Genomic DNA, 16433 nt, shown 5'->3' with positions numbered 1-16433 from the left:
ATAGAGGACCGGATTAGTTCCATGACGGAAGACTTGTTTACAATATAATTGTTTGTGTTCTTTGAGACCTTCTTGATGAGATGAAGATGGTAAGCTTCACTCACCAAGCATTAACATGGTAACAACAATAAACATGATTAGCATGAACTTGGAAAATGCCCAGCCTCAATCCCAAGACCTCAAACATCATGAAAGGTGAGGAGAGCTGGCAGGGAGTGAGGAAGAAGAGAGAAGTAGAAGTAGCTCTACGAGAAAGCAATAACCCTTGCACACAATCACTCATAGCTCTTGTAGCATAGCTTATCATAGTGTTAATGGAGATTAGAGAGATTGATAAGCAAGCATAAGCATTCTCTTGTGTGGATTTGGATCCATAGCCAAGAGCTTGTGGTAGTAGGCACTCAACTTCTCAAGCTTGGAGAAGGAGATGGAGTTCTTGTTTCACGAGAGTGTGTGAAGGGAAGAATGAGAGTAAGAGAGCTCGTGGGATGCTCAAATGAGAGAGAGAGAGAGAGAGAGAGAGAGAGAGAGAGAGAGAGAGAGAGAGAGAGCTAGGTTGACCCCCTTCCCTAGGCTTTCCTTTAAGCTTATTGGGCCATGTAGCCCTCTAGCCAATGCGAGCTTGGCTCCCTTTGGGGCAAGATGTGTAGTCTCTTGACAAGTGTCCTTCTTTCCCTCTTGTGAAGTTAAGCTAGCACCCCCCTTGCTTAAGCACAGCCCTTGCTTAAGCAAGCTGCCCCCTTGCCTGCTTGAGTAATGTGCCTCTACACTTGACATATGGCCCCTTTCCTTTCATAAGAGTATGGGTCATTGGTGAGGTGCTCACATACTATCCACCTCCCTCCTTTGTAGGGCTCGCCCCCTCATTAGTAGAAAGTACTTTGAACTTGGTAAGCAGGCAGGCCCCCTGCTTAAGCACAACCCTAGCTTAAGCAAGCTGCCCCCTTGCTTGCTTGGACCTTAGTGACTAAAGAGTAAAAATTAAAGACTATGTCTATAAGGCTTTTAACACTTACCTTTGGAGGCTTTAATGAAGACAAACCTGAGGTCTTTTGCTCCATTGGTTAACCTTGCTCTTTGATAGACCTTTTCTTATTTGGGCCCCTTTACCATTGGCCCCGTGCTGAAATAGATCTATAAGCACATCTATATCTTAACCTTTGTTCCCGTTTATTCTCCCACATTAAGTGATCAGTTTAATATGAGAAAATCATTTGGGTCGGTTAGATATTAGATTTTATGAGAGAGAGAGAGAGAGAGAGAGAGAGAGAGAGAGGCCATGCACTACAAAGGTGTTTGCATAAAAAAAAAAGGGGGGGGGGGGGGGGGGGGGGGGGAATCACGACAAGATTGAACCTGACAAAGCTGCATAAAGAGGGTTAATGGAAAAGCTGCCTCGTGCAGCGTATGCAACGGAGGAGGCACTTGCCTTGTCATGAGGGGGTGGAGAGTCTTTGTGAAGGCGTTGACGGGGCGATACAGGAATCTTTTTACAAATAATTTTATTTAAAGTAGCGCCAGTAGGAGCCGAGTATCTTTTATGGGATGGAACAATTTTTTCAATCCATTGAATTCTACACCACAATGGTGAGGCTATAATCCTTGCCCAATAAACACCCAAAGAGCTTAGCTCAGTTGGTTGAACCTTTGTGATGTAACCCCAAGGTAGAGGGTCCGATGTCCCCCATGGGTTGGCATTCGATGGGTGCTACCACTTTTCCATTAGGGAAAGGTATGGCCCTTGGATTATTTTTTATCTCGAGATTAGTTTTTAAGCGCCATTGCTCCAGATCATCCAGCAGCCCTCCATAAACCCTCCTCCATAGATCCCACCCCGTGGTAGATAAACTTGAGGAACTACCATGATCTTCTACTTGGGCCCTGGGGCAACGATGTTGACTCGCGTGTGACACTGACCCAAACCTAATTTAATTCATCTCCTTGTTCGTAAATCGTGATGTCTCATTTGATCCACCTCCCTCCCCACGAAACGTTGACGTTGGCTTTAAACGCTTCTCATTATGTCTGCACCGGAAAGGTGACCGTGCTAACAAGTCCTTCCCCATCATTTTAGTAGCTTTAGCTTTTGCCTCCAGTTTGAGCAGCAGTGGCTATGGACAATCTGATCTCAGGCTTGCTAAATACAGCCCTCGATGCCGCTTCCTCTGCGTTGCACCTCAACAAGTCGCCCCCTTCCTCTCCAACTGCTGGGGACTCCACCTCCATAGATCGATCTACATGGGCTGAGGTAAGCACTTTCGCTCCTCTGCGTATTCCTTATCAGCGGGAGCAAAGCCCTTTCGATAAGCTTCTGCGCCAGCATTGTGAAGTTAGGAATCAGTTAGCTGAATCCTCTATGCTGACGTTTAGCATGTATGTGCCTCCCTTATTTCTTCTGAAACTGAAGAATACCTCTTACAATGCACTATTCCCATGAAGAATGTAGCTTTACCCACAAGCCGCTTTCATAGCAGATTTTTTGAAGCATACCCAATACCTTTGCTGATGCATAACATTCCAGCATAGCTTGCTGTAAGATCTTTGCTTGAATTTTGCTTCAGGGATAGCTTAAAGTAGATAGAGATCATTCACTTCTTCTTGTGTTATTGGCCTTTATATCAGAAATTTCAAAGATTTTGATGGTGGCTGGAAGAAAATGATTAATCGAGTCCAGGGGTGCATGCCAAATTTGCTGACATTGGCCCCTATTGCCATCATTTTTCTTCTCTCGGGACTTATGGTTCCTCAATTTCGGCTTCCATTGTTGCTTCACTGTTCTTCAGCCTTCATGAGTACAGGGTGCGGGGTTTTTTTGATGAGCATCAATGAGGAGGGATGTAATTCCCCTTAATCTAGAATTTCTTCCCTAGGTAGAGTCTGTGACTAATGCTCCTCTAGATCTTAGAGATTTGTTTGAATACAAGCTTTTGTGATTTGATCATCCTTCAATTGCTTCTACTGCGAGATTGTTTTCTATTTGTTTGAATTAAAGCTTCTGTGACTGGATCATCCTTCAATTGCTTCTACCTCGGGATTGTTTTCTTCTTGTGTTTAGTGGTTACAAACCTCCATTGTAATCTTCTCCTTTCTTCTTCTTCACCTTGTTGTCTGTGCCTTGAAGGTGTTTTCACTATTAAATTTTATCTTCCCAAGAAAGAAGCTTTCAGGACGTTTCGATAGTTTTTTCCTGATGGTTTTTAAGATGGACACCTAAATCATGTGTAGCATTGAAGCGAGGTTGGTAGGAAGGTTGCTAACGGCTTGTATTATCAGATTGCAGCTGGAAAAGATGGTCACCAAAGCAATCATGAGGAGCGCCCACATGCATGGCACAATCCAGAACAGCAGCAGCACGGTGGCAGCTGGCAGAGTGCAGATCATCGACGCAACTCGAGCTCTCAAAGTCACAAGCAGTCTTACTCATCAGCAGTTGCAGCCTACCCACAACAGGTTTCTGTCCAGCCTGGCTTTGAATGAGCACTCTAGATTTTTAATCCTTTCCATATTTTCTTCCTTGTTTTAAGTGCATGGTCCCTGCGGTTGTTCATAGTAGTTTGTCTGACCACTTCTCACTTGCTGTGGTTATTGAAGACTGGTTTATTTCAAGAACCTGTGTGATGTTGGACGATATGTCTAGTATAAATACAATACACGCCCAACAAAAACTATGACTACAAGCACCAAATTAAGTGCCAATGCATCCATGCAGCATGTTTCACCAAAAAAAAAAAACATACATGTAATGTCTGCATCATCAAATTTTACTTTTCAAGCTTGGTAGGCTATAGCAAGGCAATGGGTTTCATTCGCGGAATGGGAAAGTACGAATTGCTTTTTCATACTTTACCCTAAGTTTGGGACACCCAGACTCCCAGTGCTTTATCTGGGTTCTTGTACTTAGGTATGTTTTGCCACTTCCTTATACCAACTTCTTACTACCTAGTCCATATGATTCACACTTTATCAATGATTTGTGTTATGTGTAGCATATTTTTGTGGAATTTAGGATGGCGTATGATATGTCATGTATGGGAATTTCTTCGGGGTGTGGATTGTAATTTTTCCATACTTTCGACCCCATATGTGTTTGCTGTATGGAAAAACTATTATTGCAGTTTTTGATGTTGGTAAAGGGCAAACTAATCTGCCTGTTACTATATAAAGGTCTTTGGTGTCTTGGTTTGGCTCTTTCAACAATAATGAATGACATGATTATAGACGTGTCTTAAGTTGTTGTCTTTATAAATCATGACGCTTGTCTTTTAGAGAGAGAGAGAGAGAGAGAGAGAGAGAGAGAGAGAGAGAGAGAGAGAGAGAGAGAGAGAGATGAAATGAAATGAAATGTTATATTAACGTCTTCAAAAGGCCATAGTGACCTATGAGACCAGAAAGTTACAAGGTGGTGGATCTGATACAAAGTCAGAGTAACAAAATAACCTAATCAACAGTACAAAACAAAGATATATATTATGGGATTCTAGATTGGTCGATGTGCGCTAAGCCGAAAAGTAAGCAAAAATGGGCGGCTAGTTGGGATAGCTGAATCACAAAAGATCAAGCATCGGTCGTTGGCGAATCTCATCAATTTCCTCCATGGTTAGTAGTCTGACCGGGCGTCGTGCATGCCTGGCCAGCGTGCTCTGAATCTTTTGACGTAGCCTCCGTCGATGCTGTATAGTCCTGCGCGCCTGGATTTCCCCAGTTCAATCGCTTGGTCAATCAATGTGCCTCTGGTGTGAGACGGGGGGGAGCTCTGTTGTGGGAGTGGCTCTTGCGGCTGTCCCGTGTCTGCTCTGAAGAAGTCTGTAATCCGTCTTTGAGACTGGTTAGCCTCGCCATTCATCAGGCTCTCTCTGTGTTTGCGCAGCTCGAGCAAGAACAAACCCAGGCATCTTTGATCTTCGTATCCCATTACTCTTGAGAGTGGTTCAAAACCCTCTCTGAACAAGGAATGAAAGCGGCCTCGTATCTCGTAGTAGACGGGGCAGCGGCATGTATAATGCAGCTCTGTCTCAGGTTCCATGTCACACAAGGGGCATGTCCTGGCCTCTGCTGGTACTCCGCTGTATCTCCCGGTTTCAATCCGCAGCTGGTGAGACGATGTGCGTAACTGGCCAATAGCACACCGTATCCCATGAGACAGGTGGGTATCCATGTATCTGGGTCTCATCACAAAACCATCTTCCGTAAGCTGGAGAAGGTGGTCTCTGTAGAAAGCCATCTTCGTGCCCAATTCTTGTGCTGGTTGTATCCATGTCCTCCTGGTGTCTAGCTGGGTCAGGTCTTGGCGGATGAGCTTCGTGATCTCCGACTGTGTAAGAATGAGAGATGGTGCATCCAATGAGTACTGGAATGGTGGCAGCCTGTCTATGCTGAACCCATGCGCATGAAACCATGATGTCATCTCCCCATACCAGCATGTTGTATCTCCTTGTATGGCTAACTGTCGAGAGGACTCAAGTGCTATGCGAGCATATCTGTCTCTGGGAAGTTCCCATGTGCGGTTTATGAAGGAGACTGATCTGGGGAGCGCCTCTACCACTAGTGGGGGGGCCGCCAGCACTGCTCGGATAATGGCCCGTGGTATTGATGCCTTGGCTCTAATGAGCCGCGAGATCATAGAGACGAGAGGTTTCTCCATGTTCCCCCTTCCGTCTGTGCGACCCGGCCTCCCGTGGTGATGAAGGTCCCCATATCTCAGCCCCATAGAGCAATGCTTAGGCCACCAAGGTGTCAAAGAGCCAGAGCTTCGTCCGGGGTTCCTGAAACTGAACCTGCGAACACATCCTCTCCAATCTACCCAATGTTGCGTGGGCTCTAGTCAGTCTGGTCTCTGCTGCTCTTCTGAGTGAGAATGTGGGTCCAGTAAAAACCACTCCAAGGTAAGTGTAAGCGTCTGTGTACTCCATAGTCTCCTGGCCGTATGTGAATGTAGGTGCTGATCTCCTGATCCACTGTGGGGTGGTATTAAACACCATAACCTTGGTTTTACCAAGGTTGACAGACAAACCACTTTTGTGGGCAAACGTATGCAAAGCATCCAATTGGCGTTGCATTCCCTCTGGGGATTTGGAGATCAACACAATATCGTCCGCATATAACAAAAGTGGAATCCATGTCCTTGCCAACTGTGCACCTTTATCCCCGTCCCTGTCAATGTAGTCAAAAACCTCATCCACATACATACCGAAAAGAGTAGGAGAGAGCGGGCAACTCTGCTTCACCCCAATAGTGGAGTGAACCGGTATTGAGAGTCCCTCCGGGGTGCGTACATACCCTACTACTGATCTGTATAATGCCATGATCCCCCAAATGAGCTCTGTGGGTACTCCCATTTCCTGTAATCTGTGCATCAATCCAGCTCTGGGTACTGTGTCAAAAGCTTTGCGGAAGTCCACAAAGCTACAGTAGATCCGTCTCCCATGAGATCTGCCTTCCTCGATGATGGCCCTGAGTGTCAAGATGTGGTCAAGAGTAGAGAAGCCTCTCTTGAACCCTGCCTGCCCAGTTGCCCGCAGTCCTTCCCTCTCTGCCCATCTACTCAGCCGTTGCTCAAGAATGGATGCATACAATCTTGCCAGTGTGTGCCCAATCATAATAGTGCGACAGTTCCCAGGCTCCATGGGGTCTCCTGATTTGAAGATAGGTACGATTGTAGATAGGCTCCAAGTGTCCGGTAGGCCCTCACACATGGCACGGTTAAACATATCTGCTAGAAGCTCTGCTAGTAAGTCTTTGGCATGCATGAAATGCTCAGCGACTAGGCCCTCATGATCATATGCTCTCCCAGTCTTCATCCTGTCAATAGCTTTTTTCACCATCTCAGCGGTGAAAAAGACCATGTGTGTGGGCATGGGTCAAGGGGGTTGGGGAGGGGCGGTTGTCTAGGTACTGTCTACAAAGATGATGCGTACTGACCCGAGGTCTCTGTGGAGGAAATAGCAGGGGGGGGGGGGGGGGGACTGGTCATGAAAGAGCTGCCACGCCTCACGCGAGTCCTGACTCAAGAATAGCTGATATAGATCCTGCTCGAGTCGAGCCAAAAAAGCCCTCTTCTTCCGCCGCACCAGGCGTCGGAAGTTCATTTGTGACTGTCTGTGAGTGACGTACCCCAACAGCACCTCCCTCTGAAGTCTGGCTCTAGTCTGGCGGCACTCCTCATCGTACCAGCTGTTCTGAGGCATGCTCCCAGATCGGCGGCTCTGCTGAGGCTGGGTGTGTGGGTATGCTTCTGCTGCTGCCTCATGTAATGTCTGTGTCAGTATAGTAGTTAGCTCCTCCAGAGGTCGCCGCGGGTCCTCAGTGCATAGGCGTCTGTAGATTCCGTCCATGTATATAGAGGCCGTCTCCCTTGTGAATGTGTAGCGAGTAGGGGTTGCTACTCGTGGCCTGTGTGCTACACTGAACTGGAAGGAGATGGTCATTGACACCAGAGCATGATTCACAGCCACCCCGACCGGTCTGGGCTCAACTGTGAGATCCTGGATACTAGAGATGAGGTTCGGTTGTGCCATGACATAGTCCACCGTGCTGGCTCCATGTCTGTGTGGGAAGCATGTAAAACCTCCCGCAGAAGGAAATCTCTGTAGGCCGTTCAAGATGGCCAATCCATGTGCAGTGCCCATGTCTATCAGGTGTCGCCCATACTCAGTATATTCCATATCGTGTGATAGTCTGGAAAGGCCCGTTTCTGCCACATCTATCTCTCTTAGCATCTCCTCTGAAGTATCATAAAACACTGCCTGGTGATGGGCAGTCCTAGCATTGAAGTCCCCGAGGATGATAATGTCACCGTCCCTAGAGAACTCCCATATGTCATCGTCAAAATAGAGAAAGGGAACTCTCCTCTGGGTGGTGCATAAACTGATGTACTCGGGGGGAAGTAACAACTAGCTAGATAGAGGTATCTGTCTGTCTCTGCCTTCAGTCTCACCCACATGTACCTAGCCTGCTCGTCTCTGCGGGCTATATGTATCAGTGGCTGCAGATCCTCTCTAAATAACACTTCCACTCCTCCCGAGCCCCGCCCTCTGTGCTCTGAGCGTGTCTCCTGTCTGTAGGCTGTCTCCCACCTGTATCCACTGATGTGAGGCATGGATTGCCCAGGGGCCTGGTGTGTCTCAGAGTAGAAGATGATGTCTCTTCCAGTAAAGCTGTCCTCAAAAGCACCCACATCAAGACGCATAGATCCATTGCAGTGCCAGGCAGCTACTTTGAGTGTGGTCCCATAAGACTCGCACCGTCATGTGGAGCGTCGCTCAAGTATTACCACTTTTCCGTCTCGGTAAAAAGCGATCTTGCCTTTTCCCCTTGCCGCTCTAATCTCCGGCATTACTTCCTGCATATGAGCGATCTGCGAGAGGGTGAGATCATCCCCGAAAAAGATGCCAGTCTCTTTAAGAGTTGGTCTTTTCTTCAAGAATGACTTCTTTGCCTCCATGGAGGGAAAACGGAGGATGAGTGCTCTTTCTTTTGAGGTTTCTCCACTGCCTCCATTTTTCTTTATGTTGCCCACTCTCCATGCCCTTGTGTGTGTCGACTCATGAATCCCCATCAAAGCTGTGAGTTCTTACCCAAGAAGTCGTCATTTCTTTGTGCTGTTCTTCTCCCTCTTTGATGGCCCGTACTTGTTCCTTGATCGTGTTGATTTCTTCGATTACTGAGGGTTGCAGCTCGCCCTCTTCCAGTGTGTTTCTTGATCGGGCTTCGGCGAGTTCTTTCTTGAGTGACGCGATCTCTTCCTCTTGGGTCGTCACTCGGTCTTCCAGCGTGCTTATTTTACTCTCTTGGATCAGCACACGTCCTTCGAGTATGTTTATTGTGCCCCAGAGATTGGGGTTCATTTTGGTAATGGTCTCCGTCATTTCCTCTTTACATTTTTGAATGGCATTCTAGGGGGTCGGCTTTATCGTTCGTCTTCCTCATGCTTGATCGCCGTCCGCAAGGGGGTTAGATGTACGTGTGCACCCACCCTAGCAGCGGGCGCGGCCGTTGGGCGTGCGGGGGGAGTCGGCTGCAAGGGAGTCGCTAGATGCACGTGTGCACCCACCCTAGCGGCGGTCTCGGCGAGTGGTGGAGCGCGAGGCGGTACGGCCCGGGGGAGATAGCGGTAGTTACAGATTGGAGAGAGAGAGAGAGGGGGTGGGGTGGGGGGGGGGGGGGGGGGAGTATGGTAGATAGAGTGGGGGGAAGGGGGGCAGGCGGGGGGAAATAAAAATAAATTAATTCCCTACGCGTAGAGGATAGACATCCTACGCGTGAAAGAAAAAGGGGGAGGGCAGGGAGAATCTACGCGTAGGAGAGGGGGGGGAGAGACATACTACGCGTAGAGAGTGATGGCACATGCTACTCGTAGAGAATAGGGGCTAGGGCAACGTGCAGCGGGCGGGGGGGGGGGGCTCAGCAGGGCGCCACGGTGGTGCAGCGTGCGAGCAGGGCAAGGCAGAGGGCGCGCGAGTGCAGGCAGCATGGGCGTGAAGGGCAGCGGGGACGCGAGGGGGACGGGGGTGCAGGGCGGGGATGGGGGTGCAACGCTGGTGCGGCAGCGTGCAGACGGCAGGACGCGGCAGAGGGGCAGCAGGGGGGGGAGGCGAGCGGGAGGTGCAGCAGGGGAGGGGAGGCGAGAGAGAGAGAGAGAGAGAGAGAGAGAGAGAGAGAGAGAGAGAGAGAGAGAGAGAGAGAGAGAGAGAGTCGGTCTCTCAGAAGCTGTTTTTTCCTGAAGGAAGAAAGTCACAATGATGATGGTGGTGGCTGGCAATCTACAGTTAATCGCTGCAATCGTCCCAATTTTAACAACCATCAAACGGTACTTTATTGTAACACTTCAGTTTGATACCATCATTTGAGTAGATCTACGGCATTACGTACCTTGAAAACACCAAAAAACTATTGAAAAGAACAGGTTATATGACAGACTATGTACGAGCATCATAAAAGAATGAGGCTAATCTATCTCAAAACATAAATGAATTGTTTTTTGAAGATAAGTAATTAGCCTAAGTCCACATGCAAAGTTATGGCAAGACTGTTCATTAAGCATTTGTATGTGATACATGGCCTGCCTAATGCTATTGTGTTTAATAGCAATGCAATGTAAACCTATCATATTGGAGGTCCGAGGATAAATTCAATGAATGCGATAGTGTACTGATGGTGCCAGAGGTGCCGCTTCTTTGAGCTCCTCTCCAAAAAGGGCAAAGCAAAACAACAAAAGAATCCTTGAGTAGCTTGGCAAGGAACTCGAAGAAGATCCGTGTTCCATTAAGCTGCTCAAGTTTAATGTCCAGCACTGGAAACTTTCTTTTGTCAGTCATCTTATTGAGACCCTTGCAACCCACACATAGGCGACTGAGCCATATTTCTTATGTGCACAACAACTTAAGATCAATACATGTTATATGTCCTTGCAAGGACAGCCCGCTATGAGTCCCTTGTTCTGGTTTTCAGTATGCTGAGTAACCAGTTCAAGATGCTACAGATGCTCGGGCTTTATTTGCGGAAGTATCAGATTATATGAGTGCAAGTTATCTCTGATCAGATGGACCTTCATGATCTGGGTTGTACTTCAAGGCCAAGTTTTCCACTATTTGAGTCATCTGCTTGGTTTATTGAAACTTGATGTGTAGGGGATCAAGTGTCAAGCTGTATCTCAGGCTGCATTTTGGATACAAACATTTGTTGGAAATTGGAATCAAGGGCCTGGCCTTTTTGTATTCATCTCAATGTCGCTTAGCCATTAAGATGGCAATACTTTCTTAGTTTTATGCCATTGTGTTTGTGGGGTTGTGGTGTTTTTTTTGTGTGTGTGTGTGTGTTTGGGGGGGGGGAGACTTGTTATTAGATATGGCATCTTTGTATGTTGACATGGGGCCTCTATTTTGCAGTGAAATCGTATGGATCCATTGTGAATGAGTGAGTTGTGAAGGGTATTACATGCAGAATGACTCAGTATTGATTGCTATGTACAGTAAATTAAAAGGCTTATGGAATGTTTGACTGCATACATAGCTGGATTAAATCTTAGGGGGAGAAAAGAGGTTTTAAGAAAAAAACTTCAAGATCTTGCACAATCTTGAACTTTTCTACAGAAGATCACGTGCCAAATACTTGAAAGATGGTTTCTTTGATTTTTATCAACAATTGCTGGACATATGTTTTATTCTTTCGGAAGTTGATGAATGCAGGTACCAGATGAACAATGGCATGAGTTCAAAAAGCCTCTTCATGAACAACATTACGCAAAACCTGTTGATGAAGATGTCGACGTTGAACCAAGGCAAGAAGAGCTGCATAACCTAGCTGCAGCATGCAATCGCCTATGGGAACTGGATTTGAATCGCTTAACACCAGGACTTGATTATGAAATTAATTGTGGAGATGGGAAGAAAGTTTATGACAGGGAGGACATGGCAGAAAATTCCCTGTTTCGGAAAGTTAACAAGGATGTGTTTCGAAGGCCCACCTATGCACGTTTTTATGCTCTTTTAGACAACTATACTGCAAAGCAAGGAGAGCGAGAGCATGTCACAGAGGAGGAAAGGCAAGAAGAGCATGCTTTTCTGGAAGAAATTAGCCGATCTGCACCTGTTAAGTATCTGCACGAGTACTTGGCTGCTAAAAGAATCGTTTCAAGAAGCCATGAAGAGTTCAAGCAGCAATTACATTCTTTGTGGTTCGGTCTATATGGTAGATGTGGTTCACGTGGGTCTTCTTCAGCATTTGAGCATGTTTTTGTTGGAGAACTTAAGAGTGGTCAAGGGGAGGAAGTGTCAGGTTTTCATAACTGGATCAAGGTAATTGAACATGTAGCTGTTGTTCATCGTTTTGGAGCAGTCTGTAGTTTGGAATGGTGATACAGACCTAAAGAAATGCTTATTTTGCAGTTCTATGCGGAGGAAGCAGCTGGAAGAATCGATTATCAAGGCTATATACTTCCTAGAAGAAGGAATTGTGAAGAGGTTGGTAAATATGTGATAATGAAATCGTAATTCGAATTCTTTAGATATGTTGGTTGGTTTATGTGCTTGCGATGCTTACTGACACATGCAGCTGTGGTATTCATGTGTATAAAGCATTCTTAGAGTGCACAAGCTCTATATATGTGCTGATTGAATGGTTTACTGGCTGTGGTATTTTAGATTCATGCCATGCTTGTACCGTTCAAGTGTATGTCTGTAAATGAACGTCTCTATGCCTGTATCACCTGTGTGTTGCCACAACCATGAATCAATTTCTGTTGATTCTGTCTCAAATCAGGTCCATTTTGAGGCTATGAAAGCATTTTTTCCATTTTGGGGCCTTGAAAGTGGCTCATTGGGTTTTCCTTTCCAGACCCCGAGCCTTTTGGTGCTGGTCATTTTGAGTAAGTTCCTGTTTCTGGTGACAGTGGTCCTCGGCCCTTTTTTTAATTATATTGGCTGGTGTACTACAAGGTGGCTCCGAATGGTGGTGGTCCTTATATTCAGTATCCTCTTATGATATCCAGGGTCTGTGCTGAAAGCAATGCTAGGGATCCCTTATGTTTTTTTGTAGCAGGATTTTGTTGCTCTTGCTAGTCTTGTCTTTAGTGAGTGGTCCTCTCTTTTGCATGCTTTAGTAGAAGGACTTCCTTGTCTGGCCTAGCAGTCTCTCTCCTTTCTACGATGAGTAGTATGATAGAGCCTTATTTTTACCTTCCAGATGCTTTTCTTGCTACCCACAGGCTTTCTTGTCTCATGTACATTGGCCCCTGGTCGTGGGTTGGCCACCTAGACACCTGAGGATTGGAATTTCAGGCATATTTATGGTTCGTACCTGCACTTTGCCTATTTCAGACCTGTTTTGGCCATTTTCATATTTTTAGGATGAGGGTTTTATATTTACTCGTGGTATTTGACACAGATATTTGCCTGATCTTAACCTGATTCGTCTTGTATCATTCTTAGTCTTTGCCATCTGAAGACGAATCATTCTTAGTCTTTGCCGTCTGGAGTTATTGGGCTCGCCAGCCTTTCGTCCATTTGTCAATTTTGACAAATAACATCATGTTTTTTCATCTGTGTCCTTGAACTTGTAATGGTGTGCAGAGTACACTCTGCTGGTAGACTCTCCAAATGTCCTCTTTTAAAAGCAATTCAATGCATGGAGGGTTGGAGCTAGGGTACCTGCCTTATGTATCAGATGCTCACTTTGTATAGTCATACATAGCTCACTCGTGCTGTGGGTTGAGTAGCTCTCTCCAACATCGCTTAATGAAAAAATCGATGTTGTAGGGCGTGGCTCTTGAGGCTTTGGAACCAGTGGATATTTTAGTTGCAAGGTAAAATATCTCTGCATAATCATACCAGCTCTTTGGGTTCTCAATGGGAATGGGTTGTCGGGGCTCCCGCAGTTGGCGCCATGCTATGGCGGAGTTTCTGTTTAGGAGTAAGTGGAATAGCTCTAGCTCCTGAGTCTCCTCGAATTTCCTTTTTTTTGCGGCAGTGAGCCTCATCTCTCTATGAGACTGGCACTCCGTGATCTCATCCAATGCCTACTGTGTGTGGAGTCGCTTGTATAATTCTCTGCACTCATCATCGTTTGTGAGTGTGGTGAGTAAAGATGCTAATGGCTAATGTGTGCAAGATGTAGGAGAGCCGACTGGTGAGGCGTCTCTCTGGTCACGAGACCCGGCACCAAGGAGTCGGGCATTTGTGTTGTGGTTCTCTATCTTTCCCCACACACTTGTGTATGTAAAATTACCTGTGTCTTACTATACAACATACATGTGTATCATAGATGCCCTCATACATGTGGTGAGTATTATCATGATGCATATCAATCTTCCCGAGAGAGTGGACAGGCAGTGCGTGGGCAAACTTTCCTAACAAGAGAAGCTACAAGGCTTTGCACCACAAATCCCTATTCGACTGCCTGGCCATCGATGATAACATGTCCATCACAGTTTATGGCTCTCTTGCCCTCTTTGCATGCTTGTAGAATTCTCTGCCTGCATGATCATTAGTACTCTATCTGCATGGACCGTCCTTTACTCATCTGTTCTTAAGCTGATTTCCCTGCTTATATATCAGCAAGTCCTGTGCTTCAGCTCACAAGCTGCCCCCCTGCTTGTGGGAAGGAAGCAGCCCCTCATTACCGACGTATTTGGCTTAATGGAGCTCGAACCTTAGCAGAGGTAGTGAAGGCACTGTACGGTAGAAAAAGAGTGGGAGTGAACGATGTACGATGGGAGTGTGTGTGTGTGGGCAGTGAGTAGTATTGGCGTGCGATGTCTGTGCAAAAGAGAGAGAGAGATGGCTCATCCAAAAAGGTTTTCTGTTGCTTCCACATGGGCAGAGGCATTATACATTCGACAACTTTTGGGTAACATACATAGCTTATATTAATCTTTCAACCATACATGTGCTTGTGTAATTGGTTCATCAAGTGTTATTCTCTGTTCATTCATGCCAGATATGTCTGTGACACATTCATAGGTTCGGTTGTGTGTGTGTGTGTGTGTGTGTGTGTGTTTGCTCATACCCACGCTTGTGATGCTACACTCATTTAAGTGTAATTGTGTGCATGCATGCTAGAGGTGTCTGTGATACATTGATAAGCTCGGTCGTGTGTGTGTGTGCGCGCGCTTATGCCCATGCTTGTGATGCTATTCTCATGACGCTTGTTTTATGCAGCCGGATGCACAAACACAATGCCTCTCAATACAATTCACTTGGAATGGTATCCTTAAGCCTGTCTCGAGTACCTTCATTGGAGTAAGCCCCGAGTTTGAGTTGGCTCTTTACACCCTGTGTTTCTACCTTGGAGAAGAGGACAATTTCATGGAGCTGGGCCCTTACAGTGTCAATATCAAGTGTTACCATCTTGGCAGGGACAAAATGGGCTCCTGTTTCCCAATAGCGCAAGAGTGACAATGGACAATTAAATTGCTGGCAATGAAGAAAAGGGCTGATCACTCTATTTATTCTTTATTGAGGAGCTGCATGGTTTTGTTCCAAGTAACTTTTTTGTATTTTAAAATGGAGCTTGCAAGTTGCATGGCATTGCAGATCAACCGATCGATCTCTCCCCCCCCCCCGCCCAAACCCCCCCCCCAAAAAAAGTGTTGTAGATTGGTTATGCCATTTCCCTCTTGAATAACAGGTCTTAACTCTCCTCGTCGAATAGATCTTTAAGGTCTCTTGGGATACTTTCCTACGACGTTAAAATTCTCCTCTCTTCTTCTTCTCTTGTGTGTGTGTGTGTGTGTTTTAATAGGTGTTGAGTTCAAGACTTGGCGGATAGATCTTTGAGGTCTGTTGGGCTCGTTGTCTCAACTAAATTACAAGTTTCTCTTTTGCCCAAAAAGCTATGACCAAGGGTCGTTATTCAACGAAAGTAAAAAAAACCAGTCAACAATTTGTTATTATCTCAATTTTCATTTCTCAAGAGATTATCCAAGGGTCATATCTTGACTACACTTGCAGCTTGACTCATTTCCATGTACTAATGCATCTTCGATTTCTAAACTTCAGCAACAATGGTAGACATAATGTAATCCAAGTTTTGTGGCGTAAAATTTATCTTTTCCTTGCCTTCTCTGAATGCTTTTGCCTATAAATTAGTTTGCTTAGGCCTCAACAAAATGCACCACTTTCTTCCAAATTCATGGAATGCAGTTGACATTCTCAATCTTTGCCTATTGGATTTGCACAATGGGCGATATGTATCCACCATTAGGAGAAACTTGGACTCAATTTTGGGCCTTGTAAGAAACACCAACTCAGCATAGAGAGAGGTAACTATGAAAAATGCAAAAGTGTTTTTTGGAATTCTATTTCTCATAGTATATATGTAAAAGTTTGTTCAATCACTTAAATGCATGCTCATACAAAATGTTTTTCGAGAGCCTAACTTAAGTGTACATAAAAATCATGTCTGTGAATCTTAATGAATGATGTGATGTGCAATGAGAAAACACATAAGAGTTGTTTTCAAAATACAAAAATAATACCACGAATGTATCCGGAACGTCCAAAAATTTTAAAACAACTCTTTAAAACATTGAAATCTGACATCTCTAGCTCAAGATATAGCAACTTTAAGCCTAGGATCTCGTCAGGTTAATACCAAGGGAATAGAGGCTCGTCTCGTTAGGTCAGTACCAAGCGAATAGAGGGGCTTCTATTCGCTTGGTACTGACCTGACAAGGCCTTAGGCTTAAAGTTGCTATATCTTGAGTTAGAGACGTCAGATTTCAGCATTTTAAAGAGCTATCCTAAGGTTTTTGGACGTTTCGGATGTATCCGTGGGTTTAAAAAAATGCTATATCTTAATCCTAGAGCCTCATGAGGTCAAAATCAAGCGAATAGAGGTCCCAGAGACCCTTCAATGCGAATATTGGTTCTGACTCCTTCATAGTTTTAAATAGTACTTATCAATTAAATTGCGAGTACTTCATAAAAAGATGATTGTTG

The 16433-nt window shown here is 45.5% G+C and overlaps 1 protein-coding gene across 2 annotated transcripts; it reads left to right on the top strand.

Annotated features, from left to right (window-relative positions):
• Window positions 1-2008: 2008 nt before the first annotated feature.
• Window positions 2009-15139, top strand: LOC147439966 (uncharacterized). 2 transcript variants are annotated; one of them, XM_086485678.1, is made up of 6 exons: window positions 2009-2248; window positions 3274-3450; window positions 9722-9805; window positions 11184-11792; window positions 11883-11957; window positions 14652-15139. In XM_086485678.1, the coding sequence occupies exons 1-6, from the start codon at window positions 2114-2116 to the stop codon at window positions 14886-14888; spliced, it is 1317 nt and encodes a 438-aa protein (XP_086341804.1). In that variant the 5' UTR covers window positions 2009-2113; the 3' UTR covers window positions 14889-15139. The 2 variants fall into 2 exon arrangements, with proteins under 2 accessions (XP_086341804.1, XP_086341805.1); XM_086485679.1 differs by lacking the exon at window positions 9722-9805 and having other exon boundaries at window positions 2010-2248.
• Window positions 15140-16433: the final 1294 nt, after the last annotated feature.

This window comes from Adiantum capillus-veneris, chromosome 16, assembly GCF_014529385.1.
Source record: "Adiantum capillus-veneris isolate H3 chromosome 16, ASM1452938v2, whole genome shotgun sequence".
Taxonomy (NCBI): Eukaryota; Viridiplantae; Streptophyta; class Polypodiopsida; order Polypodiales; family Pteridaceae; genus Adiantum; species Adiantum capillus-veneris.
The sequence above is the reverse complement of the archived record's forward strand: the minus strand, read 5'-3'. Positions and strand labels throughout refer to the sequence as shown.

Coding starts and splice junctions, on each gene's coding strand:
- LOC147439966 (XM_086485678.1), top strand. CDS start 2,114: ATGGACAATCTGATCTCAGGCTTGCTAAATACAGCCCTCGATGCCGCT. Junction 2,249..3,273: donor ATCGATCTACATGGGCTGAG/GTAAGCACTTTC, acceptor TTGTATTATCAG/ATTGCAGCTGGAAAAGATGG. Junction 11,793..11,882: donor GTTTTCATAACTGGATCAAG/GTAATTGAACAT, acceptor CTTATTTTGCAG/TTCTATGCGGAGGAAGCAGC.